The sequence below is a fragment of the Pseudoliparis swirei genome, chromosome 4, assembly GCF_029220125.1.
Source record: "Pseudoliparis swirei isolate HS2019 ecotype Mariana Trench chromosome 4, NWPU_hadal_v1, whole genome shotgun sequence".
NCBI classification, from domain to species: Eukaryota; Metazoa; Chordata; class Actinopteri; order Perciformes; family Liparidae; genus Pseudoliparis; species Pseudoliparis swirei.
Genome location: NC_079391.1, coordinates 32127612 through 32155030, shown reverse-complemented (window position 1 = coordinate 32155030; position 27419 = coordinate 32127612). Strand labels below are relative to the sequence as shown.

The following is a 27419-nucleotide window of genomic DNA, read 5'->3' as shown; positions in this document are numbered from 1 at the left end:
TCAGATACATTAATGTCTACTTAGACGCCGAGTAAATTCGCGACTAATTGCTCCGGTGCCTTCGCTGCTGGAACCCCGCAGTAAAAACAAGCCTTTCGCCAGGAGAAGCTCTACTCTGGTGCTTGAGAGTCGGTATCCTGCAGGTTTTTGTCCCACCCCCCCGCTGAAGGCTTCAGTTGGATACAGACCAGCTGTGGCTCATCAACTCTCACGGTCCAACAACTGTAATGGAACAAATAACCGCAGGACGCCGGTCCAACGCGACAGGGATTTAGAGGTCTTAAAGGACCACTTTGCCGAGTTTGATCTGGCTGGTGATAGACTGAGATGATAATACTCTCCATTACACGTGTCAGTGCTATCTGTACCTCCCGGCTTTGCTCTGTGAGAGCGCTAGCGAGCTTTTCACTTTGTATTTTGTGTTATCTGGTTGTTGAGAAATGGATGGAAAAAAAAGGTCCCGAGGCCAAAGAATAATCTTTAGGATTTCTCAGAGTGAGACGACATGATCTGGGTGAAAGATTTCAGGGTTGAAAGAAGCCTTCTAACAAGATACTGAGAGGGCTGTGTGATGGTTTATCAATAGGAAGGTCATACAATGCAGTGGTGGGGATTTACTGCACTGAAGTACTTACTGTCTTCTAATGCGTTCACTGTGGGGTGCCCCAAGGCTCGGTACTGGGTCCACTTATTTTTCCTTTTTCCAGACAATGCAATCACCCAAATATAAAATCACGCATATCAGTCTTTATGTTTACTTAACTCCAAAACCTCATCTTACATTTAAAATCAATCATTTCATCATCTCAGAGACGTTTCAGGGATTAAAATGAATGTTTATTTGACCGCTCGTGATTACTTTTCAAGTTGAGGTTTTACATAATTAATTAAAAAAAGATAGTTAATTAATTAAAGTTAATTAATACTTATTAAACCAGTGCTTCCCAGTCTTACCAGATTGTGACATTTTATATAAAAGCAATGTAAGATGTTTAGGAGTTGTATTACCAAGGGCCGATTTCTCCTTCATATATTTTAAATTGTTTCATTTAGTTGACTGTAAAGAGGTTAAATTAGCCATTTAATGATAAATTCGGGAAAGATCCAATAAACGTAGATTGTGTTTTCTTTGCTCTTCTTTAATAGTCTCATGACCCCTCGGATTTAACTTAAGACACTCTGAAGGGGGCCCCGGCCCTTGATTGGGCACCACTGGACTAAAATACTGTATATTACAAAACTAGCTCCACCTCCACCTGCCAATGTTTCCTTTACTTGTAATGAAGTATTTATTTTGGATCTTGAGTCTCCCACCACAGAGAGTAGATTTAATTTAAAAAACAGCCGAATCTCAGTTTAGAGAGTCGTAGATATTTCTGATCCATAGAAAACATGTTTATGGCCCCATTTAGTTTCCTTCCACTCTGATATGCTATAAATCTCTCCCTGTAGTTTATGCAGCTCGAAGCCTCGGCTGCGAACCACAGAAACGTATTTTCAGTTTGAATAATGGCGATTTGGGGAAAACATATTGAGCCCGTTTGGGTCCTTTTTGTAATGAGATCCGAGTCTTTTGTTTGTATTAATTTATCTCCGCGACGCGCCGAGCGCCAAACAAACAACGCTTCTTTTGGACGCACTGGAGCCGTGTTTGTTTTAGACAAACATTACTTTAACCAAGCAGATGCAAATGCTTTTCCCGATGCATCTCTGTCACGTAAGCAAGACTCATTAGGCTCGTTAGGAAACAGCCTTTTCACGGCATTTAGAGCAAATTATGGCTTTTTTGTGGGTTCGTTTCCCATCTCAATTAAACCATTAATTTTTCTCAAAGACTAAATTTGTTTCAAGAAACTGTTTAGAGAAAAAAAAAGATCAACACAAAGTTACATCTAAATGAATGATGTTTCATGAAGTGAAAACAATTAACTTAATTAGCACACTGTTATTGCTCATATTATTAACCCTTTCCACAAATGGGTTTTCATCATTAACCGTTAATTTGTGTAACTTGTGTTATAGTAACAGCCCATTTCATTGCTGCGGTCGGAAATTACTCCAGTTAATTCAATATATTATGAAAACTAAAATGCAGTCTGCTGCCATAGCATGATCCCATCGAGTCTTCCTATTGCCTGAGTTAAATTTCTTATTATGGCAGATTAATAGGGAAATATTTAGAGAGCCACGGGGGATGATTCTGTTTATTCTCCGAGTGCCGGCGAGCATCAGTTTCTCTTTATTAAGGATGTCCCTTTGCTCTCCGGTGTGATTTTATGGGCTCGAACAAACACACCGAAAACAGCTTCCAGACCAGCCAGTTGGCAGCATCAGACAGCAGGAGTCTTCTCCTGTCTTCCCCCTCTCTCACTGTCCCAGGCTGTGTGTTGTGTCCCCAAGTGTCTGTCCATTGTGCCTGTCCCCAAACACCTGAGGGGAACTGCAGGAGACGTGAATGACCGTAGCCCACGCCTCGCTCACCTCGCTTTGTGAGAGGTGCTTTGTTCCATGTCCTTGTTTCCCGTTCCATGCATGGCTGCAACCGCCACCCATGGCAAATTAATTATCGGTGACGCCACGTACGGCGCACCCACCACCGCCTCTTTCCACCGGAGGGAGGATTGTTTGGACCTGGAATGCTGGTTGTGGACTTGTGGACTGCGTTCAACACTATTCAACACTATTCTGTTCGCAGCTCACACCAAGCGCCACCTCTACCATAGCTGACTGGACTGTGCAGCCGGGCCGGCCTGCACTGGGAGTGGTGCGCCTCAGGGATAGTGAGGAATGCACGGAGACCTCAGGCAGGGCCCCTCAGAGCCCTGAGCTGAGCCTGTCTAGCTGTCCTCTACTCTCTCCCACCCACCACTGCACGGCATCATCAAGTTTGCTGAGCCCACACAAGTTGCTTGCTCATACAGCTGATGGTTGGAGACAGCTACCAGCAGCAGAGACGGCCTCCAGGAGTACTGGATCACCAGAACAACAGCCTCGGTCCTGTGCTCAAAGGAGCCAGGCTCAAAGTGGACTACAGAAGGAGGGGAGAGGGAGGCACCCCACCATCTCCACCCAGGACGCAGTAGAGAGGGTGCAGAGAGGTCTTCAAGTTCAAGTTCCTCCGATTCCGAGGACGAGGACCCGTGCACACACACTCACACGTGGTGAAAAGACCCCAATAACCGCCTCCTTAGGCTGTAAAGGGGGAAATTCAACATCCCCGCATCCATCCTCAGAACATTCTACACCCATCAGTGACGGGAGTGTTCTGACAGGTTGCATCACCGTCTCACCGCACCCTACCGCCTGAGGCTGCAATCTGGAGGTGGTGCAGCGCGACACAGGGTACATCGTTGAGGTGAGCTTTCGAGCTCCCCTCCATCACACTATACACCAAGCGGTAGGTGGGGCCAGCCGGATGGATGCTGAAAGACACAACCACCCGGCCAATCTGTTTCCCTTTCTACTCAGCAGGGCAGGCGAGCAGTATAGTATCAAGTGCCACACACTGAGGGACAGGACTCTTCAGTCAGCCATTCAGGCTGCTGAACAAGGACTGAGACCCTTATTAAACACACACCAGAACATATTCTGTGAATATCTATGGCCATGGGGTATATTTTATTACATTATCCAAAAAAAATTTTATTTTTTTTTTTTATTTATTATATATATATATGATGTATATGTATATACACTGTTTTATATATATATATATATACTTCTTTTCTTTTGTGTTTTATTGTATAGTTATTTATTCTCTATTTCTTTTTTTTTTTCTCTTGCACTTGTCGGGTGTTTTGCACATAAGAATTTAAAATTTCGATTTATACTTGTATAAAAGGGGATGTGACAATAAAAACTTGAAACTTGAAACTTGAAGCCAGAGAAATAAATAGAGAGAGAGAGAGAGAGAGAGGAAGCAACCAATATGATCTTTGTTTCCTCTTTTAAAAATAAAAAAAGGATATTTAGATTATTAGTTTAGATATTCAGGACTCCAAAAACAGAGAAATGGAATATAAATGAGTAGCTGCACCATTCACTCTATAACATGCTGAAAAGTAAAATAGCAGGTCAAGAAATAAATAAAAAAAGACAAAATGTCTTCATTTCTTGGCTCTGAGCCTTTTTCTAAAATAATTTTGTTGCAGAAAAAAAATAAAAAATTCAGAAACTAATAAATACTGTCAGCTTCTTATCTTGACTGAGTTCATATTTAGAAAAAACGTGACTCGGTAAAAGATTTCATCAGCCCCGGAAAAAAAAGGGAAAAAAGCTGAATTTTAATCAGATCCACAGAGGAGCATATTTATTAAAAAGTTTCAATAAAACACCCACAAAACAAAAAAGAAGTGGAGTTACCAGCATCTTCATGCAACGCACACAGACTCTGCAGCCCGACGGCGTAACCACGGCGACGCCTGAGAAACTGAACATCTGCGCTCTTGAGAATCTGCTTCTGAAAAAACAAAACCTCACAATCAGGAACAAGAGGCCGAGAGTCGACAGCCAGCGGCGCCGCCGGGAGGTTTTGTTTTTGTCAGGAGTCACGGCAACTTCAACTTCCCTCTACCAGACGCCGTATCGTCTTGGATTTGGATCTCGTAATATTGTAAAATGTCTCTTCCTGGTTGTGATGTCATCTTTTTGTACACTTTCTCATTATATCCACATTACTGATGGTTATCTCGCAAAAAAAACCCCTGTGTGTAAATATCTGTCGACAGCAGCGGCGGTCAACCGTACGATATGAATATCCCAGGGCTCTCAAGTGTCACGCATTGAGCGTGACACTCACGCATTTCGGTCTTACGTCACGCACTCCCGCCACACATCGTATTTCTCACGCTGAAAAAAACTCTCGGCAATTTAATGTTTTAATGTGCCGCAGCACGCCAACATGAGCTGGCCGCGCTGCCCTCACCGTGGAGGAATCAAGCGCTCCCCTGGAGTTCTGCTGTGAGGAGCCACTTATCAGCCAATCAAAAAGAAGAAATGGGCTCCACAATAGCCAATCAGAAAAAAACTTATCTGTTGTATCTGGGTAAGATTTAATCCAGCAACCAATGAAAATAAAGCATCCTGGAATTGCGCGCGACTGACTGATATCCGAAAATTTCGTTCGGGGGGGGGGGGGGGGGGTGCTGATGGAAATGTCACTCTTGCCTGGCTTCAAAACTTGAGAGCCCTGATATCCAGATATTTGGACATGAATATGCCGATGTTTAGATTTTCTCCACATCGCCGAGTTCTCCTGAGAGCCGTCACGTCTTTGAAGGCTCTTCAGTCTCAAACCAGACTGTTCAGCATGACGTGCATCCAATCACACACTGCAAACAGCAACTGCTAGTAGCTAACGGGCTAATCGTTCAATGGCTCCAGGTGGCAGATCCACGTCTCTCTAAAATGTCTCGGAGCACAATTATCCCCCAAAACTGAACATAAGCCACGAGCACTCGTGTTTCTCATGCCGGACGACCAATGAGAATCAAACATCACAAGTATTTACAACTAGATACCTTCAATATCCATGAAGTTGAAGGGCGGACCATTGATGCGGTCACAGAAATATGAACTGATCTCCGTTTTGTTTGTTTTTGTAGTGTGTATGTGGGAATGAGTTTAGTATGGAAGCCCAATAACAACACTGTGAGACCCTGTTCGTCATAAATATCAAATACTATCTCATTATTTTGACTTACTATCTCATAATTATGAGATGCTAAGTCATTATTTTGGCTTAAATATCTCATAATTATGACTTAGCATCTCATTATTATGAGATGCTATCTCATTATTTTGACTTATTATCTCATAATAATGAGATATCTCATTATTTCGACGTACTATCTCATAATTATGACTTAGCATCTCATTATTATAAGATACTATCTCATTATTTTGACTTATCTCATAATAATGAGATACTATCTCATTATCTTGACTTACTATATCATAATTATGAGATGCTAAGTCATAATTTTGACTTATTATCTCATATTAAATTAGATAATATCTCATTATTTTGACTTACTATCTCACAATAATGACTGAGCATCTCATTATTATAAGATACTATCCCATTATTTTTGACTTATCTAATAATAATGTGATATTATCTCATTATTTTGACTCATTATCTCATTATTTCCACATACTATCTCATAATAATGACTTAGCATCTCATTATTATGAGATACTATCTCAATATTTTGATTTATTATCTCATAATAATGATATACTATCTCATTATTTCGACTTACTATCTCACAATAATGACTGAGCATCTCATTATTATAAGATACTATCTCATTATTTTTGACTTGTCTAATAATAATGCGATATTATCTCAATATTTCCACATACTATCTCATAATAATGACTTCGCATCTCATTATTATGAGATACTATCTCAATATTTTTACTTATTATCTCATAATAATGAAGAACAGACTTTATTGAGCCTCATATCACGATATCGGTGTCGTCGCCATACCATCGAAAGATCTACGCCAATGTATTGTTGTCGTATGATTATTCTATATCGCTCAGCCCTATTACCATTATCTTGACTCCGGCTCGCGGAGTCCTTTTTGATGTTCCGTAATTATGGGATGGCGGCAGCTGAGAGTTGTTTAGCCTCCTCGTCTGCAGAGATATTTCACGTTGGACCGTTTTACAACGCGCGGCACAATCTGCCCGATTTATGGCTCCGCAGACGCATCGGTTGACAAACTAGTGTCGGTCCATCAAGATTATTTGATGACCCTCTGGAATATTACACCATAGTCTCAAATGACCCCCCCCCCCCCCCGGCAGAGTGGTTGATGACCGAGCCAGTAACTGTTTTAAGCGCTCACACGGGCCCGCGGGGAGGAGGTGAATCACCCGTCAGGCAGGAGGCGACGGGTCAGGAATAAAATGAGGCAAAAGTGCGTCACCTCTCCTCGTCTCCTCCTCGCCTCCTCGTCTCCTACCTTCGCCTCTCTCCTCTCTGGACCTGACACTTAGAAATATCGACGCTCCTCGACCGTCCTCTTTCTCCTTGACACTCTTTGGCCATTTCATTCATTGTTATTACTTTTCACACACACACACACACGCACACGCACACACACACACGCACACCTCACAGATGAATGGCGCGTTAACAAAGAAGTCTCTTCCCTCCGTGTCTCCGCAGTTCTTCATCCTCCTCCTGCTCATCTTCTTCCTGGAGATTCTGTCCATCATGCTTTTCTTCATCTACCGAGACGAGGTAAGACTCCCCGAAGTGCTCTCGGAGTGTTGCATGCTGGGATTCTCTCTGTCCACCTGAAGGAGGAGAGGAGAAGAGCCCTCCGTGATGCGGATTGCCTGCCTTTAAAAGGATGCTGTTGAACTCACTCCAGCAGTGTGTTCTGCTAAATGAACACACACACACACACATTGCAGGTAAAATTACAGATTAGAAATCATTTATATATTTCCATATTACTTAATTGCATTGTAAAGTGCAATAAACCTGAGTCGGACGGGTGCTTATTATCAATACATCTTGATACAATCCCATTAAAATCGTGATAAAGTATCACACCAGCCCCACACACATAAGCAGACGCGCTGAGGAGGCGGAGCTTACCTCCCTGTAGGCAGCGTGTCATCAATCATGGCTGACATAACCCCGCTGCTGCTTATATCACCGCCTCTCGGCTCCCTCGCCGTATCCATCAAGCCACAGCTGTGTGAACCCGACATCGTAAGTAGATTCCTCTCGGAATTTAACGGTGAAAGAAAAGGAAAAAGCACGTAACACCGGCGATACGTACAAAGTTATACGCTTTATTAGTTCTGGCTGTACGGTACGGACGTTTATTGTCATTGTAAAAAAATAATACAACGAAATGAAGTTGGCGACTCATCATTCAGGCTAGCTGGCTTTAGCTTCCTCAGGAAGAAGAGCCTCTGCTGGGCTTTCTCCACCAGGTGTGATGTGTTCAGGGACCAAGTGAGGTCTTTAGTAATGTGGATAGCAGTATAGGAATGTGATGCTGTCCACCTCCTCCCCACGCATGAAGAGTGGAGAGGGTGTGGTCCGAAGTCCGCTATCACTATGGGGTCAGATCAGTCTCAGTAACTGTAATGGACTCAGAGAGACTCACAAACGCAAACACAAAGATTCACAAACGTCTAAATATAGTCACTTGCACCTTTGGCTTTTGGTTTGCCGTTTGTTTGGTTTGCTGTTTGCACATGCTGTCCATATTTATTTGTACATTTCCACTGTTGACCATATCTGCACTGCATTATTCATTTATTATTTTTTATTTATGGTGCACTGCTTCTGTGCACCCTCTGGTGAGATGTAGAACTACACGTCGTGGCCCCAGTGTCGTCATTGTCAATCGTCGTTTTGTGCTTCTTTTTTTTAAGTATCGGTTCAGGCACCTGTATCGGGAAAAGAAGAAAAAAAACGATTCCCATCCCTACTGGCGAGGGAGTAGCTGCTGCTTGAGGGTCGTGAGCGAAGCTTTAAGAATGTTTTTTTTTTTTTTTTGCTGGAGCGGTTCACGCTCGCACATCTTCAAACATCCTTTTCCTCGTTAATAAATCCCCATTCATCTCAGCTCGTGCATTCAGGATGATTTCCTTGTAAATAAACAAGTCGGACGAGACACAAGCCGCCGAGGAGCTCTTCCTCTCACCGGGCACATTTTCAACCGGGCTTCTAATAAAGCGTTGAAAAGGGCCCGTTGAATTGCATCCAGCGTGGTCCTAATCAATGCCCCCATCCCCCAAACACACGCACAGCTTTTACTCCCGGGGTGCGATTTAAACCTCCAAATTATTGGAATTTAAATGAATACCCAACGTGCTGTTTGTCTCTCTGTCGGCGAACTAAATACTCACTTCACGTGTCGATATTAGAGCGATTAGTTGAGCTCTCGAAGAGGATGCCTTCGTTATCTCGTAACGCAGCACTGGACTTATTGGAAGAATAGAAGTCAGAAGTATGGGTCGTAAAAATTAAATTACAGGCAACATTACAAGCAGAAACAACCGCAGCATTGGAAAAAAAGCACTGCTGCATATTATTTTAAGCAATTATAAATTAATTTATTAAATTTGTGTTTAGGGCTGTAAGTAATTGTAGATTGTAGAGAAGACCGATTTGCTCAGTAAATAAAATGTCGCTCATAACAATTTCCCAGACGTCCTGAAACCGCTCGTTTTGTTTAATCAAGAGGCGAAAACATCTCGATATTCAGCGGGCGATGTGTGGAATATATGAGCAAAGACGGAAGAAGTTGGAGTGTGAGAAATACATTTTATTTCTTCAAAACTGTTCTTCATTTCATCATCATTTGTCTGATTTCATCGTCGACATGTTTTCATCCCAGTAAAGGAGTCGAGTTTCCCGTAATGGGCTAAAAATGTGAAAAATAAAATCTGCGGCTGCTGTAATTACATCGGACGCCCTCTAGAGGCGCCCGATGCCACAGTGGATTGGAAACGTACATCTCCGCCATAAATCAGAGGCAATTTTCAAAAGACTTGCGTTATATTATTCATGAGAGAACTTTATCCCTGAAGGCCGACGTCGACATTCCTGTAAATAACAACTCACTTTTATATTTACGCCACTTTCTGTCGACGACCCTGAACCTGCAGGTTCTCTGTCGTCTTTTCGTTATTACCTTCGCATTGAAAATGCCGGAAGGTTATGTTTTGATCGCCGTGTATTTATTTATTTATTTATTTGTATGCGTGTTATTCGCAAAACTCAAAAAGTATTGAACCGAATCGCATGAAATTTGGTGGGATGATTGTTTATTATCCGGGGACCAGTTGATTAGATTTTGGGATCGATCGGGTCAAAGGTCAAGGTCAAAGGTCATGAACAGTTCAAAATCTTTCGCAGAACTCAAAAAGTATTGAACCGAATCGCATGAAATTTGGTGGGATGATTGTTTATTATCCGGAGACCAGTTGATTAGATTTTGGGATCGATCGGGTCAAAGGTCAAGGTCAAAGGTCATGAACAGGTCAAATCTTCTTGAATCACATGGAATTTGGTGGGATGATTGGTTATTATCCGGGGACCATTTGATTAGATTTTGGGATCAATCGGGTCAAAGGTCAAGGTCATGGAAAGGTCAAAACATTTTTTTAACCATAGCACGATACATTTGTGTCCAATTGGCATGCAACTAATGCCAAAATGTTCATAATTCAATGCCCAATTTTGTGATATGCGAAGGTATGCGCTCTACCGAGTGCCCGTTCTAGTTCTATATGATTTACATAACGTGTGTTGCGTTTCCGTCCTCGTTCCTCTTCGGTGGCGTAACTTCCTGACTGGCGTGTTCCTCTGGGCTCTCAGCCAATCAGCGCTGCCCTGTTGAGCTCTTTACATGAATGAATGAACCTCCCCCTCAGCGTCCGTGTTGCCCGATGTTCAGTGCGCCGCATCGTTCACCCTCTGAATAATTCAGCGCTGCCCACCCGGGAGGCGCTCACCGTGAAGAATGGGTGGCCATTAACCGGCGCTGACGTTGATATTTCTTTTTTTGAAAACAGCAGGGGAACTCGTTTTTATTGTGAGTTGTTCCAATGTGATCGCTGCTGCAGAATCTAACATACATCAAAAGCCCGTTTGGGCCCGCGGGACCCTTTAGGACCCTTCAGTTGGTTTCACAGGAAGGACTTTTGGACGTGAAATAAACTTGTTAAAAAGTGATCTTATGTCTTAACAAATTGAGGTTGTGTGCTTGGCTCCTGGACCCAGGTAAAAGGAATAATTCTGAGGTTCCAGTTTATTGCCTGTTATTTAAGAGTTATCCATCCCGATGACTTTTTGTGAGCTTTGAGAAAAGACAATGTCTCTTTTTATGTGAGTATTCTCAAGAGACCTGTCAGTGAATCCAATGCAAACAAAGCATCCTTTGACAGACTAAGCATTGGGACAGACTAAACATTGGGACAGAGTAAGCATTGGGACAGACTAAACATTGGGACAGACTAAGCATTGGGACAGACTAAACATTGGGACAGACTAAGCATTGGGACAGACTAAACATTGGACAGACTAAGCATTGGGACAGACTAAACATTGGGACAGACTAAGCATTGGGACAGACTAAACATTGGGACAGACTAAGCATTGGGACAGACTAAACATTGGGACAGACTAAGCATTGGACAGACTAAACATTGGGACAGACTAAGCATTGGGACAGACTAAGCATTGGACAGACTAAACATTGGGACAGACTAAGCATTGGGACAGACTAAGCATTGGACAGACTAAACATTGGGACAGACTAAGCATTGGACAGACTAAACATTGGGACAGACTAAGCATTGGGACAGACTAAGCATTGGACAGACTAAGCATTGGACAGACTAAACATTGGGACAGACTAAGCATTGGGACAGACTAAGCATTGGGACAGACTAAACATTGGACAGACTAAGCATTGGGACAGACTAAGCATTGGGACAGACTAAACATTGGGACAGACTAAACATTAGGACAGACTAAGCATTGGGACAGACAAAACATTGGGACAGACTAAGCATTGGGACAGACTAAGCATTGGACAGACTAAACATTGGGACAGACTAAGCATTGGGACAGACTAAGCATTGGACAGACTAAGCATTGGACAGACTAAGCATTGGGACAGACTAAGCATTGGGACAGACTAAACATTGGGACAGACTAAGCATTGGGACAGACTAAGCATTGGACAGACTAAGCATTGGGACAGACTAAGCATTGGGACAGACTAAGCATTGGGACAGACTAAGCATTGGACAGACTAAGCATTGGGACAGACTAAACATTGGGACAGACTAAGCATTGGGACAGACTAAGCATTGGACAGACTAAACATTGGACAGACTAAGCATTGGGACAGACTAAACATTGGGACAGACTAAGCATTGGGACAGACTAAGCATTGGGACAGACTAAACATTGGACAGACTAAGCATTGGGACAGACTAAACATTGGGACAGACTAAGCATTGGGACAGACTAAACATTGGGACAGACTAAGCATTGGGACATACCTTTACATATTGTGTGTGCCTGAAACCACCTCCTTAGTTCACAGAAGCAACACACACTCACACACACACACACACACACACACACACACACACACACACACAGCCGTGCTGCTCATCACTGGGGAGTTGTTGCTCATGCATGGGAAGCAGACATTAACTGAGAAGATGGAAAACATAACGAGGAGTCTTTTGAAGGTAATGAAAAATGTAGTCTCTGTCTTCCATTATTGACGCCCTCACTTCATAAATCACGGTAATTCGCTCCCTCCTCCGTGAAAAGTACATTATCTTCTTTTAATAGTGTCATTATCGGAGAATCTGACTGGCATTATTTGTCATTTTTTGTGTTATTCCCCATTATACTGCAAAACAAACAAAACACACACAACTCCTTTCAAGCGTATTTTAGTGTCTCAGTTTCGATGTTGGAGGAGTTCAAGCATAATTTAAAACAGGGTGCCGAGGAAGAATATGCTCAGTTTACAATCTAGAGTTTTTGCTCAATAAATACGCCTCGGGTTATTAAAGTTATCTGTGGGGAATTTAGCTTTGAATACGGCCTACTTACACAAAACATTTAATACCTCTTTACGTGCACACATATTTGCGGAGTCCGTTTAGAAGAGGCGCTCATTAGTGATACTTTGTGTTTTTTTATCCCATTTATTTATTTTATTTATTCATTTAATATATTTATTTAATTCATTATTTCATTTATTTTCTTTTAATTTTAATTTTTTGCGCTCTAGTTAAATCGGCAATTATCATGACCTGGATCTCAGTCGAGCCGTTGCAGAGTCCGATGGGGGGGGGGGGGGGGGGGTGACGGGGGACGACGACGGGGGACGACGACGATGGGGGGGTCACGCTCAGCGGACCGGTTTATTACACGAGCTTTAAAACCCGATAAAGCGCTCTGCCACGCGGCGTGAGAACTGAGCGGGCAGAACAATGGCCGCCGCTCGTTACACTCCGCTGGCTCCCGAGGGCGATGAAGAGGACGGCGGAGAGAGAGAGAGGAGGGGTTGCTGCCAGGTTAACGCTCAAAGAGGGGGATGAAGATGAGGCGGACTCAGCGGCGAGGGTATTGAGATCTGATGAATGGCTTGTTTATGGCGTTATGATCACCTCGAGGGGAAAGAATCACTCAGCACGCCGACATCAGAGCGGCGGCCGCCTGCTGAGAGGGAGTTCTCGGCGCCTTCAGCTCTCAGGCGCTCCGGCTCACAGCGGCCGACAGGTGAGCCGCTGGGGGAACCGGCTCACCTGCGCTGGAGCGCTGGGGCCTCGCTGCAGGTGTTTCCACTCTGAGCTAACGAGGCCTCGCTGGAAACAGATTCATGAGACGGCAACAAACTTTATGTACTAAAGGTGCATATATATTTATATTTATATACATTATTATATACTATTATATAATAAAATGTATATATACTATTATAATATAATTGTATAAATATATATTATATATTTATTTATTTATACACATATACAGGACTGTCTCAGAAAATTAGAATATTGTGATAAAGTTCTTTATTTTCTGTAATGCAATTAAAAAAACAAAAATGTCATGCATTCTGGATTCATTACAAATCAACTGAAATATTGCAAGCCTTTTATTCTTTTAATATTGCTGATTATGGCTTACAGCTTAAGAAAACTCAAATATCCTATTTCTAAATATTAGAATATCATGAAAAAGTATACTAGTAGGGTATTAAACAAATCACTTGAATCGTCTAATTAACTCGAAACACCTGGAAACACATTTTCAAATGTTTGATTTTGTTTTGCTGTTATAAATCTTTTTTTTTACTTGGTCTGAGGAAATATTCAAATTTTATGAGATAGGATTTTAGAGTTTTCTTAAGCTGTAAGCCATAATCAGCAATATTAAAAGAATAAAAGGCTTGCAATATTTCAGTTGATTTGTAATGAATCCAGAATGCATGACATTTTTGTTTTTTTAATTGCATTACAGAAAATAAAGAACTTTATCACAATATTCTAATTTTCTGAGACAGTCCTGTATATACATACTATTATAATATAATTGTATGTACACTACCGTTCAAAAGTTTGGGATCACTTAGAAATGTCCTTATTTTTCAAAGAAAAGCATTGTTTTTTTCAATGAAGATAACATTAAACCAATCAGAAATACACTCTATACATTGTTAATGTGGTAAATGTCTATTCTAGGTGGAAACGTCTGTGCCGTCTGTCCGTCTGTCCGTCTGGCCGTCTGGCCGTCTGTCCGTCAGGCCGTCTGTCCGTCTGTCCGTCTGTCCGTCTGGCCGTCTGTCCGTCAGGCCGTCTGTCCGTCTGTCCGTCTGTCCGTCTGTCCGTCAGGCCGTCAGGCCGTCTGTCCGTCGGGCCGCTACGCTGCCGATGGGACTCAACGTCCGTGATATAAATGATACACACTGGGATCAATAACTGAGAGGCTGTGTGTTACACCGGGGGTCCTCGCACTGCAGCAGATGGAGGGAGAGGGCCGTCTTCTTCGTGCCCGCGTGGATCACCGGAGTCATTCTTAACCATCCGCTGTTGAATGAAACCACAAAATGAAAAGAAACGTGCTCAAGGGTTCTGAGGCGGTTCAAAGTGTAAAGCTCGAGAGACTTCAATGGAGACGGATACATATTTGGTTTGGCACCGACGGCGCTCTGCGTCTGCCGAGTTCAGACGGCGAGCGCAACAGAGGCCCCGAAGAGGAAGAGGAAGAGGAAGAAGAAGAGGTTTCATCCTGACGCTGACGGGTTCAAATAAAAAAAGACTAAATTCTGCCCCAGAGCTGCTCTTTAAACTACCAACACGCCATTAACCTGTGATGTCATCTTTATAGAGAGACATTAACCTGTGATGTCATCTTTATAGAGAGACATTAACCTGTGATGTCATCTTTATATAGAGACATTAACCTGTGATGTCATCTTTATAGAGAGACATTAACCTGTGATGTCATCTTTATATAGAGACATTAACCTGTGATGTCATCTTTATATAGAGACATTAACCTGTGATGTCATCTTTATAGAGAGAGACTTTAACCTGTGATGTCATCTTTATAGAGAGAGACATTAACCTGTGATGTCATCTTTATAGAGAGACATTAACCTGTGATGTCATCTTTATAGAGAGACTTTAACCTGTGATGTCATCTTTATAGAGAGATATTAACCTGTGATGTGATCTTTATAGAGAGACATTAACCTGTGATGTCATCTTTATAGAGAGACATTAACCTGTGATGTCATCTTTATATAGAGACATTAACCTGTGATGTCATCTTTATAGAGAGACATTAACCTGTGATGTCATCTTTATAGAGAGAGACATTAACCTGTGATGTCATCTTTATATAGAGACATTAACCTGTGATGTCATCTTTATAGAGAGACATTAACCTGTGATGTCATCTTTATATAGAGACATTAACCTGTGATGTCATCTTTATAGAGAGACTTTAACCTGTGATGTCATCTTTATAGAGACATTAACCTGTGATGTCATCTTTATAGAGAGACATTAACCTGTGATGTCATCTTTATAGAGAGACATTAACCTGTGATGTCATCTTTATAGAGAGAGACTTTAACCTGTGATGTCATCTTTATAGAGAGAGACATTAACCTGTGATGTCATCTTTATAGAGAGACATTAACCTGTGATGTTATCTTTATAGAGAGACTTTAACCTGTGATGTCATCTTTATAGAGAGATATTAACCTGTGATGTGATCTTTATAGAGAGACATTAACCTGTGATGTCATCTTTATAGAGAGAGACATTAACCTGTGATGTCATCTTTATAGAGAGATATTAACCTGTGATGTCATCTTTATAGAGAGACATTAACCTGTGATGTCATCTTTATAGAGAGACTTTAACCTGTGATGTCATCTTTATAGAGAGACATTAACCTGTGATGTCATCTTTATAGAGAGAGACATTAACCTGTGATGTCATCTTTATATCGAGACATTAACCTGTGATGTCATCTTTATAGAGAGACATTAACCTGTGATGTCATCTTCATAGAGAGACTTTAACCTGTGATGTCATCTTTATAGAGAGATATTAACCTGTGATGTGATCTTTATATAGAGACATTAACCTGTGATGTCATCTTTATAGAGAGAGACATTAACCTGTGATGTCATCTTTATAGAGAGACATTAACCTGTCATGTCATCTTCATAGAGAGACTTTAACCTGTGATGTCATCTTTATAGAGAGATATTAACCTGTGATGTGATCTTTATAGAGAGACATTAACCTGTGATGTCATCTTTATAGAGAGAGACATTAACCTGTGATGTCATCTTTATAGAGAGATATTAACCTGTGATGTCATCTTTATAGAGAGACATTAACCTGTGATGTCATCTTTATAGAGAGACATTAACCTGTGATGTCATCTTTATAGAGAGACATTAACCTGTGATGTCATCTTTATAGAGAGACATTAACCTGTGATGTCATCTTTATAGAGAGACATTAACCTGTGATGTCATCTTTATAGAGAGAGACATTAACCTGTGATGTCATCTTTATAGAGAGACTTTAACCTGTGATGTCATCTTTATATCGAGACATTAACCTGTGATGTCATCTTTATAGAGAGACATTAACCTGTGATGTCATCTTCATAGAGAGATATTAACCTGTGATGTCATCTTTATAGAGAGACTTTAACCTGTGATGTCGTCTTTATAGAGAGATATTAACCTGTGATGTGATCTTTATATAGAGACATTAACCTGTGATGTCATCTTTATAGAGATATATTAACCTGTGATGTGATCTTTATATAGAGACATTAACCTGTGATGTCATCTTTATATAGAGACATTAACCTGTGATGTCATCTTTATAGAGAGAGACATTAACCTGTGATGTCATCTTTATAGAGAGATATTAACCTGTGATGTCATCTTTATAGAGAGATATTAACCTGTGATGTCATCTTCATATAGAGAGACTTTAACCTGTGATGTCATCTTTATAGAGAGACATTAACCTGTGATGTCATATTTATATAAAGACATTAACCTGTGATTGTACAACGATGTGTATCTTTGTAGAGAGAAAACATCACTAAGTTTGCCTCTCACTCACACACTCACACACTCACATACTCACACACTCACATACTCACACACACACACTCACACATTCATACACTCACAAACTCACTCACTCACTCACACACACACATACACACACACAAAAAGGCGAGTTTACATCCTCCTGCCGTGCCAGGTATTATTTTGGGGAAAGATGATTCCAATGTCCCCCCGCGGTGAGTCTTCTTCACTTCTCTGACTTCAACTTCAACGAGTGGTCATGTGGTTTCAAATCTCCCTCCGGAAAACAAATCAAGAGAAAAGAGGCACGAAGAGGGGGGGGGGGGGCTGTGCAGGTGAGTCATGGCGAGCGCCGGCCGGGTCCCCATCAGACCTCGTGCACAGAGGGGAGCCGGCGTCGTTAGCAGTGAATCACGAGGCCGCGCGACGGCGCCGTTCGTAAGACTTAAAGAATACAATAAAATATATAAAAATGTTTAACCGCTCTATTAAGTGTCTCTTAGCAGCATATAAACCGTGAATCAGCCGTGTAGACGGACCGTAACGTGGCTGTGAGGACATCTGTGAGCCTTCACGCTCCTCCAGATCCTCTTGGTTCGTCACTTCTGCATATTTCATACTAAACATGAAGTATTTATGAATTATGTCTATTAAAAGGTGCTGAAATAGATATATTCAGAGCAGCGGTGGACCAGGAAACTGAGCGAAGCCGGCGTGTGATTGGTTGACACGCGGCCGTGTTACATATGTTTTAAGTGTCTGTGGAGTGTTCATGAATTATAAATAGGATGGTTAAAAAGGAGAACGGGGTCTCAACAAAGACGTTTTTCTCCTGCATTCATCACCTGTCAGGTATGTTTGAAACCACCAGTGTGTATATATATATATATATATATATAGAGAGAGAGAGAGAGACACAGTATATATATACAGTATATATTTGTATTTATATATATATAGATACACAGTATATATACAGTATATATATGTATTTATATATAGATACACAGTATATATACAGTATATATGTATTTATATATAGATACACAGTATATATATACACCCAGTATATACATATATACCCAGTATATATATATATTAATATATATATATATATATATATACCCTATATATTTTATATATATACTCAGTATATATATACCCAATATATACATATATATTTATATATATACACCCAGTATATATATATTTACCCAGTATATACATATATACATTATAACCAGTATATATATATATTTATATATGTTATATTTATGTAATGGCAGATGTATCTCGATGCGGCGCTCCAGTCGGAGAAAGAAAACATTTCAAGCCTGGTTAAATTTTTTTCTTCATTCCACGTATAGAGCGTCAGAGAAATGCAATTAGATAAACAACCGCTGGCTAAATCCCGCCCACGTCGGGGCGACGCTAAGCTGCGTGGAGATGATGTCACTAGACAGGCGGGCGGCGAGGGAGCTGGAGAGGATGTGGAGGAATGGTCTGTATTTATTGAATGTCTTGTACATGTTTTGAATGTCTTGTTTTAAACCGCTGGTCGCCCACTCAGTTCAGTGAAGTTAATAAACATCTTAATCGTCATTCATTTACCACTAGTACAGAATATTGAAGCGTCAAATCAGACGTGTTCACCTCTCAGTGGCAGCGAACTCGTTCTCACTGTGAGAGTCGGAGAGGCTGGAGTTTCTCTCTGTTCTTGGCTCTGTGCCATTCTGATACAAGTGGCTTTGGGATTAAACATCGGCCATTACATAAATATAACATATATATATATACTGGGTATATATATATATATTTATATAAATATATATATATACCCAGTATATATATATATATTTAATATATATATATATATATACTGGGTATATATATGTATATATATACTGGGTATATATATATATATATTTATATAAATATATATATACTGGGTATTTATATACATATATACAGTATATATGTATATAAATATATATATATACCGTGCATATATATACTGTGTATATATATACTGTATATATATAACAACCTTCTGAGATCTTAACCTCCGGTGAACATGTTCTAAGACCTTTCCGGGTCCTCGCAGGTGGTTTCGGGTCATAGACAGAGCAAGGCACTAACGCTGCGTCGGATGGAACGAGTTCAGCATTTCTTCCATCTTTAAAAACGTTGTTTTGATTCGGTGCCTGCGATGATGGATATTTTCAAATCCATATTTTTGCCAGATGTAAATGAGCTTTGTCAAATTTGAGCAGCTTATTCCTCAACATTTAATTCCAAAAGTCAGACACTTCCCTTTCAAGACTTCATTATGTATGAAAATTAAATCCGATAAGCTGACATTCATGTACAAAAACTACAAAGGACTTCTGTTACTTTACTTCAGAACAGTTTCTGTTCATTTATTTCTGTCTCCGGTTGTTTCTCCCCAAACTGAATAACTCAGCGGATACTTAAATAAGGGTTCCCAACAGGTTCTTCAGAACCATTTGCTTCTGAAGAAAGAGTTCTTCTTCCAAGGATTCTGGAAAGCACATGTTGAAAAGGGAACGACCGCCATCCAGGATCAGCCCGTCAGGGTTCTAGACAAAACCCATGGAACATAAAAGGGTTCTCACTAGAACCCTCTGGGTGGGTTCTAGTGAGAACCCATGGAACATAAAAGGGGGTTTGTATACATATATGTATATTTTGTGTACATATATGTCTATTTTGTATACATATTTGTATATTTTGTATACATGTATGTATATTTCTATACATATATGTATATTTTTTATACATATATGTATATTTTGTATACATATATGTATATTTTTTATACATGTATGTATATTTTTATACATATATTTATATTTCTATACATATATGTATATTTTTTATACATGTATATTTTGTATACATATATGTATATTTTTTATAGATATATGTATATTTCTATACATATATTTGTATTTTGTATACATGAATGTATATTTCATAGACATAGATGTACATTTCTTATACATGTATATTTTTTATAGATATATGTATATTTCTATACATGTATGTATATTTCTATACATATATGTATATTTTTTATACATATATGTATATTTTTTTATACATATATGTATAGAAATATACATATATGTATATTTTTTATACATGTATGTATATTTTTATACATATATTTATATTTCTATACATATATGTATATTTTTTATACATGTATATTTTGTATACATATATGTATATTTTTTATAGATATATGTATATTTCTATACATATATTTGTATTTTGTATACATGTATGTATATTTTTTAGACATAGATGTACATTTTTTATACATGTATGTATATTTTTTATTCATATTTTTATATTTCTATACATGTATATTTCTTTCCATGTATGCCTCACGGCCAGTTGAAAGCTGAGCTGTGCTGCTTCCCTCCGCTCTTAATATCCTCCTCAAGGCTCCGGTTCCCCCAGAAGTTATTCTCCTGGTATCGGAACAGATTCCTCTTGAGCAGCTAAAGTACGGCGATCCGTCCCCACATCATTCATTCCAGAGGAGTCGGAGAAGCGGCGGATAAAAACCTCCGCGGTCCTTTGATGTGAAGACTGACGGCTCCAGAAAAGACCCACCTGTGGTCAAGAGCTGCAGGCCAACGCAGCTTTTAAGAGCTTCAAAAACTTGCTCTGCTTTTTGTTTGAAGGCTCAGCCTGAAAGGGAATCTCTGAGCTGGAAGTTTCCGTTGACCTGTGTCTAAAATCCTAATTCTACCTCAACGGCGGCAGATGAGATGGCGCGGCAGTGTCCAGTCGCCGTCGCGGCAGCTCCGCGGAGATTGTGCGCTCTTTTAGTTTTTGTGTTTATTTTTAATATTTTACAAACACATGGGCACTACAAACATACGACGCAGCACACTTTTGGACATAAACTTTGCGCAAAACAAGGGTTTTGTCCACTTTTTCCATCGATCTCGAGCGAACCACAACAACAGCAGTGGAGGAACAGACTGAGAGTTCAAGCCCACCGTCCACCTCTGCCCAGCATCCTTCTTGCTAACGTCCAGTCTCTGGAAAATAAGATGGATGATTTTAGGGCAAGGATCAGATTCACGGACATGCGGGATTGTAACATCTTTTTGTGTTTGAAACTTGGACCACCCGCTGGTGCGGATCGAGCCATATCCAACCGAGTCCTTCTCTGTTTTCCGTGCAGACAGAACGGAAGAGTCTGGTAAATCTAAGGGTGGAGGGTCTGCTTATGAATGAACAACATGTGGTGCGATCCCAAGAACATTAAGACTCTTTCTCGTTCCTGCTCACGAACCTGGAACATCTGACTCATGCCGTCCATTCTACCTTCCCGGGAGTTCAGCTCGGTCATCACCACAGCCGTCTACATTCCACCACAAGCGGACACCGGCGTAGCACTATCGGACCTACATGATGTGTTATGTCGGCATCAGAACAAGTATCCCGCGGCTGTGGTGGTGGCTGGGGACTTTAACAAGGCAAACCTAAAAAGTCATGAAATCAGACCATGCCGCCATTTTTCTGCTTCCGGAGTATAAACAAAGGATCGCGGGGAAGGCGGTAGGACGAGGAACGAATGCGGTGGTCTGACCAATCAGAGGCTGAGCGTATTGTCGACTGGGACATGATCCAATCCAGTTCCAGTGACGCAGCGAGTTTTTCGGAAGTAGCAATGAGCCTCATAGCAACTTAACGGACACCATCGGGTTGATAGATCCATCCGTGAAGCTGTGAACCCCTGCTGCCTATAACTCAGTACACGGCAGCGGTAGATGGACTGAGGAGGGCAGGGAAGAACGCCAAAAGGAGGTCCCGAGACAGAGTGGAATCACAGATGGAGCAGCGACACCAGGCGCTATGGCAGGGGCTACGGACTATCACAACTACCGGAGCAGACCCGGCGCAATGGTGAGTGCGACGCATCCCTAGCGGACGACCTGAACTCATTTTATGCACGGTTTGAGGCTAGCAACAACAGCGCCTAGCTCACTACAACAACAACCGTTAAGAAGAGCCGAGGTGAGTTACCGCTGGGGATGAACACACACTGAACACCAGGAAAGCTGCAGGTCCAGATGGCATATCTGGGCGAGTACTGAAGACCTGTGCTAACCAGCTAGCTCCAGTGTTCACCACAATATTCAACCTCTCCTGGCTGAGTCCGTGTCCCCGCTGCTTCAAGAGATCCACTATTGTCCCTGTGCCCAAGAATGCTTCTCCAGCATGTATGAATGACTACGGCGGTGGCCCTCACCTCGGTGGTCATGAATTCCTCCATGGACCCTGCAGTTGCTTCTCGCCCAAACAGATCCGGGATGATGCTGTCTCCCAGGTACTGCACCACACTCTCTCATCTGGACAGCCAGAGGGGGCTACGGAGACTACTGTTCATTGATTATAGTTCAGCTTTCAACACCATAGTCCGGCCACAGGTGGTCAGGGTGGGCGAGACACCTCCAAATCCCTCACCCTGAACACAGGATCCCCAGGGTTGCGTCCTCAGCCCCAACACCATCATCAAGTTTGCGGATGACACAGTGGTGGTGGGCCTGATTGATCTGTCACTCTGGTGCCGGGACAACAGCCTCATCATGAGTGTCACCGATACTAAGGGGCTGTATGTGGTCTCTTGGAAGGTACAACAACAGAGGACGGACTCACCACTGGGGATGAACGGCACTAGTGTGGAGAGGGTGAGCGGTATAAATACCTGGGAGGCCACAGCACCGAGGATCTGCCATGGCCAACAAACACAGACACTCTGGTGAGAAAGGCAAGGCGGCGCCTCTACCACCTCAGGCAGCTGAGGAAATTTAAAGTTTCCCAGAGGATCCTTCAGTCCTTCTACTCTGGTAGTAGAGAGCGTCCTGACAGGAAGCATCACAGCCTGGTTTGGCAACTGCTCGCTCAGGACAGGAAGGCTCTGCAGAGAGTAGTGCGTTGCTGGCGCACTATATGAACTACACTCCCACCCTGCAGGACTTGTACACCAGGAGGTGCAGAACCAGACAGGATCATGAAGGATCCTCACCACCCCAACAACAGACTGTTTCAGCTGTCAGGCAGGCGCCCGTAGTCACGCTGCAAGAACAGAGAGACTGAGACGGAGTTTCTTTCCTCAGGCCATCAGGATTGTGAACTCCGACCTCACCAGGACCCCCACATAGACCCACACAACTGCCCCTCTTAGGCACACACACACACACACACACACACACACACTTACTGTAAATATTGTGTTGTTTTTTATTTGTAAATAGTGTGTACTTGTTGCCCTTGCACATTCCTGCTGAGCATTGCCACTTTCATTTCACTGCACACCCTGTGTGTGTATGTGACAAATAAAACATCTTGAATCTTGAATCTTGAATCTTGAAACCGTTCCTTAACCCACCCTTGAGTCTCATTGATTGTCTTCGCTGGTTCGCCGAGTGTTCATCAGGAACTGATTAGAAGGAGAGGATGGAAATTGTAATTGATTCGCCCCGGATAAGGACCGAGATTAGTCACAATTTAAATTATTCCCGTGGGTTATTTCGGTTCCCCCAGGGGGCAGAAATACAATTACAGAGATGGAGGCCTTGGACCTCGTTGCCCCACCACGTCGCATTCGGGGGGGGGGGGGGGGGGCTCGTGGGCTCGTGGAAAGATTTACGGTCGAGGTCGGAAGGGAAATAAAACACGTGCGAGTCGGACCGGAGGGCGTAGAGCACAGGTGTCAAACACAAGGCATGGGGGCCGAATCCGGCCCACCACAACATTTTACGTGGCCCCTGATGGCTTGAAAGACACATGATCACCTTTTCTTTAAAGAAATTGAAGTAAAATATCCTGCGCTTTTATTTTGAAGGTTTCAAATTAAAAGGATTCACGTTGCAATATTAGAGTCGTTTTCTGATGTACAATATTTCTACACTCAAATAGACATTAATCAAATGCAAAGAGAGTTATTCAATACTGTGTTTGAGTACCGGCCCTTTAAGAGGCGGCCGTGATGCTTGATGTGGCCCACGGTGAAAATGAGTTTCGCGGTACCTCGGTGCCAAGAGGCGAGGAAGGAAGAACCCCCAGTGGGGACCTCACGGTGCGTTCAGGGGTAAATTACATATACAGGACTGTCTCAGAAAATTAGAATATTGTGATAAAGTTCTTTATTTTCTGTAATGCAATTAAAAAAACAAAAATGTCATGCATTCTGGATTCATTACAAATCAACTGAAATATTGCAAGCCTTTTATTCTTTTAATATTTAATATTTTTTAATTGCATTACAGAAAATAAAGAACTTTATCACAATATTCTAATTTTCTGAGACAGTCCTGTACATGAACTTTACATACATACGTGAAAAAAAGACTGAAACAGGACCTTTTAAAATCCATGGCAGGTTTTTTTTGGAACGGTTCTGCACTCGAGGGGGAACAGCAATTTTAAGTTATGAATCAATAATGTTAAAATCCACTTTCTACTTAAAAGGAAGTGGATTTTTTTTAAGATCAGTAAACGTCATCGTCGGAGACGAAGTGGGGAATGTTTTATGCAGTTTAGTTTTTCCGAGAATGAAATTGTAATGAAATTGTGTCTCTACGGGAAATCTGCGGTGGGAGGGGAGGGGGGGGGGGATATGATCACAGATCTTCCTCTGTCTTGTATTCCTCCTCCACACGCGTAATGGATATCTCTGTTTGGAGGCAAATTGACCCATTTTTCCATTTCATTATTTCAAAGCTCCGTTTCTCTGTACACTGAACTGTGTTCGTCACATCCTCCTCACTCCTCTTCATCACTTGTGTTTGAGCTCTTTACGCATGCAGACTTTTTTTCCGTATTGCACTTTTCACACGAATATAAGTGCGTGCCTAAAACCTTTGTGTCTTTTGTAATCGATGCAGGATAACCAGCGATTTATCTATAAAAAAAACATATATCCGCCCACTTGAATCCCTGCAGAGAACACTTTATTATTTAGATTTCGGGCTCAAAGGACCTCCGTCAAACGAGTCTGGTCCCAACCACTGTCAACACGGTACGCCTGGACACACCCTGCTGCTAGAGGCCCCGCCCCCAAGTTCACTCCAGCTTTAAAAAGCTGAGCGGATCTATAAGGGAACAAAAAACATCTCAACAGGAATGGAACAAGTATAGAACAAGAGGCGGTGAAGGGTTATATTCTTCTTTCCATATCTCCCCCTCTTGGCAATTCAATATGTTCAATGTCGTGGAATCAGAGAGGAGACGGGGTGTGAACATTCATTTTAATGTCGGGCGACTGGATAGTTCAGATCGTTGAGTCTGATGGAGCTCTCGTGCTCACTAACCCTTTGTTTTACGCATCCTGTCACATTTGTAATAAATAGATAACATTAGTAATTGGAAAAATAAATGAAAGGACAGAAGAAAAAACAACACAGGGACATTTTAATGCATGAATATGAATGTACGGGTAGAAGCAGAGGAAGCTCAGAAACACAAGATAAAGAGGTGTATTAGAATAAATAATACAAAAGATAAATAAAGCTCATTTTACATGCCAGTGTGAAAGGTTAAAGTACATTAAATAATAAATAATTCTAATTTAAAAATATAATAAATATTGAGAAATATGCATAAATATAGTTCAATGAAAAGCCAGAAAAAACGGATTAAAACATAAGAAATACTAAGAAATATGCATAAATAAAGTTAAATTAAAAGCCAGAAAAACATAATAAATATTGAGAAATATGCATGAATAAAGGTTAATTAAAAGCCATAATAAAGAGATTAAAACATAATAAATATTGAGAAATATGCATAAATAAAGTTCAGTTAAAAGCCAGAATAAACAGATTAAAACACAATAAATATTGAGAAATATGCATGAATAAAGGTTAATTAAAAAACATATTAAAAGGATTACAAAATAATAAATATGCACGAATAAAGCTCAACTAAAAGCCATATTAAAAAGATTAAAACACAATAAATAATTAGAACGCTAAATAAATAAACCTCAATTGAAAACAACCCTGAAAATGGTGAGAAACGTAAATTGATTTAAATTTAAATTAAAAGCCAGTGTAAAAAAGTGCAATAATTAAAAAAAGGTGAGTTAACTGAATACCGCTGATTGTAAACGTCGGGGCTTCGTCCCGGTGACGTGGATCACGCCGATGACAGAGACGCCATTAAAAACCACGAAGACAATGAAATGTAAACCATCTGCTGACGCTCCTCCCCACCTCCTCTCTCCTTAACTCCTCTCCACATGCATCTCTCCTCTCTCCTTGTTTCCCCTCCTTGTGAATAATTGACGGCTCGGTGCCGTTAAAGGGCGACTGAAGTCCCGAGGACGACTCTGAGTCACGAATGACCGACTTTGAGATGAAAGTATTTCACTCTGTATTCGTAACTGACCCGATACAGAGGATGTTGTTCTTCTTCTCCAGTCCACTTCGGGCGGGAGGTTGGATCTGGAGTGAAGATGTCACGCAGCCGCCCAGAAACACCAGAAATCACATCGACAACTCTCTGTCGTGGCGAGAAACTTGTTCCCTCGTTCTCTTGTTCCCTCGTTCATCGTCAATCGTTCCATTGTTTTATCGTTCCCACGTTCTCTCTTTCCCTCGTTCATCGTTCACTCGGTCATTCGTTCCCACGTTCCCTCATTCATCGTCCCTTGTTCCCTTGATCCCACAATCCCTCGTTCATCGTCCATTTTTCCCTCGTTCTCTTGTTCCCTCGTACCCTCGTTCCATCGTTCACTCGTTATCTCATTCCTTACTTCCCACGTTCCCTCGTTCACTCATTCCATCGTTCATTCTTTCCCATGTTCCCTCTTTCATCGTCCCTTGTTCCCTCGTTCATCGTCCCTTGTTCCCTTGTTCACTCATTCCTTCGTTCCCTCGTTCACTTGTTCCATCGTTCCCACGTTCCCTCGCTCACTTGTTCCCTAGTTCCCTTGTACCCTCGTTCATTCGTCCCCTTGTCCCCACGTTCCATCGTTCCTTTGTTCCCTAGTCCCCTCGTTCCTTTGTTCCCTAGTCCCCTCGTTCATTCGTCCCCTCGTCCCCACGGTCCATCCTTCCTTCGTTCCCTAGTTCCCTCGTTCATTCGTCGCCTCGTCCCCACGGTCCATCCTTCCTTCGTTCCCTAGTTCCCTCGTTCATTCGTCCCCTCGTCCCCACGGTCCATCCTTCCTTCGTTCCCTAGTTCCCTCGTTCATTCGTCCCCACGGTCCATCCTTCC

At 41.6% G+C, this 27419-nt stretch overlaps 1 protein-coding gene across 2 annotated transcripts in view; it reads left to right on the top strand.

Moving 5' to 3' along the window:
• tspan4a (tetraspanin 4a) overlaps positions 1-27419 on the top strand; it is a 115583-nt gene that overhangs the window by 72828 nt on the left and 15336 nt on the right. For both annotated transcript variants that reach the window (XM_056412834.1, XM_056412833.1), the window contains one exon: positions 7184-7258. In XM_056412834.1, coding sequence (XP_056268809.1) covers positions 7184-7258 — 75 coding nt within the window. The remainder of the gene's footprint in view (positions 1-7183; positions 7259-27419) is intronic.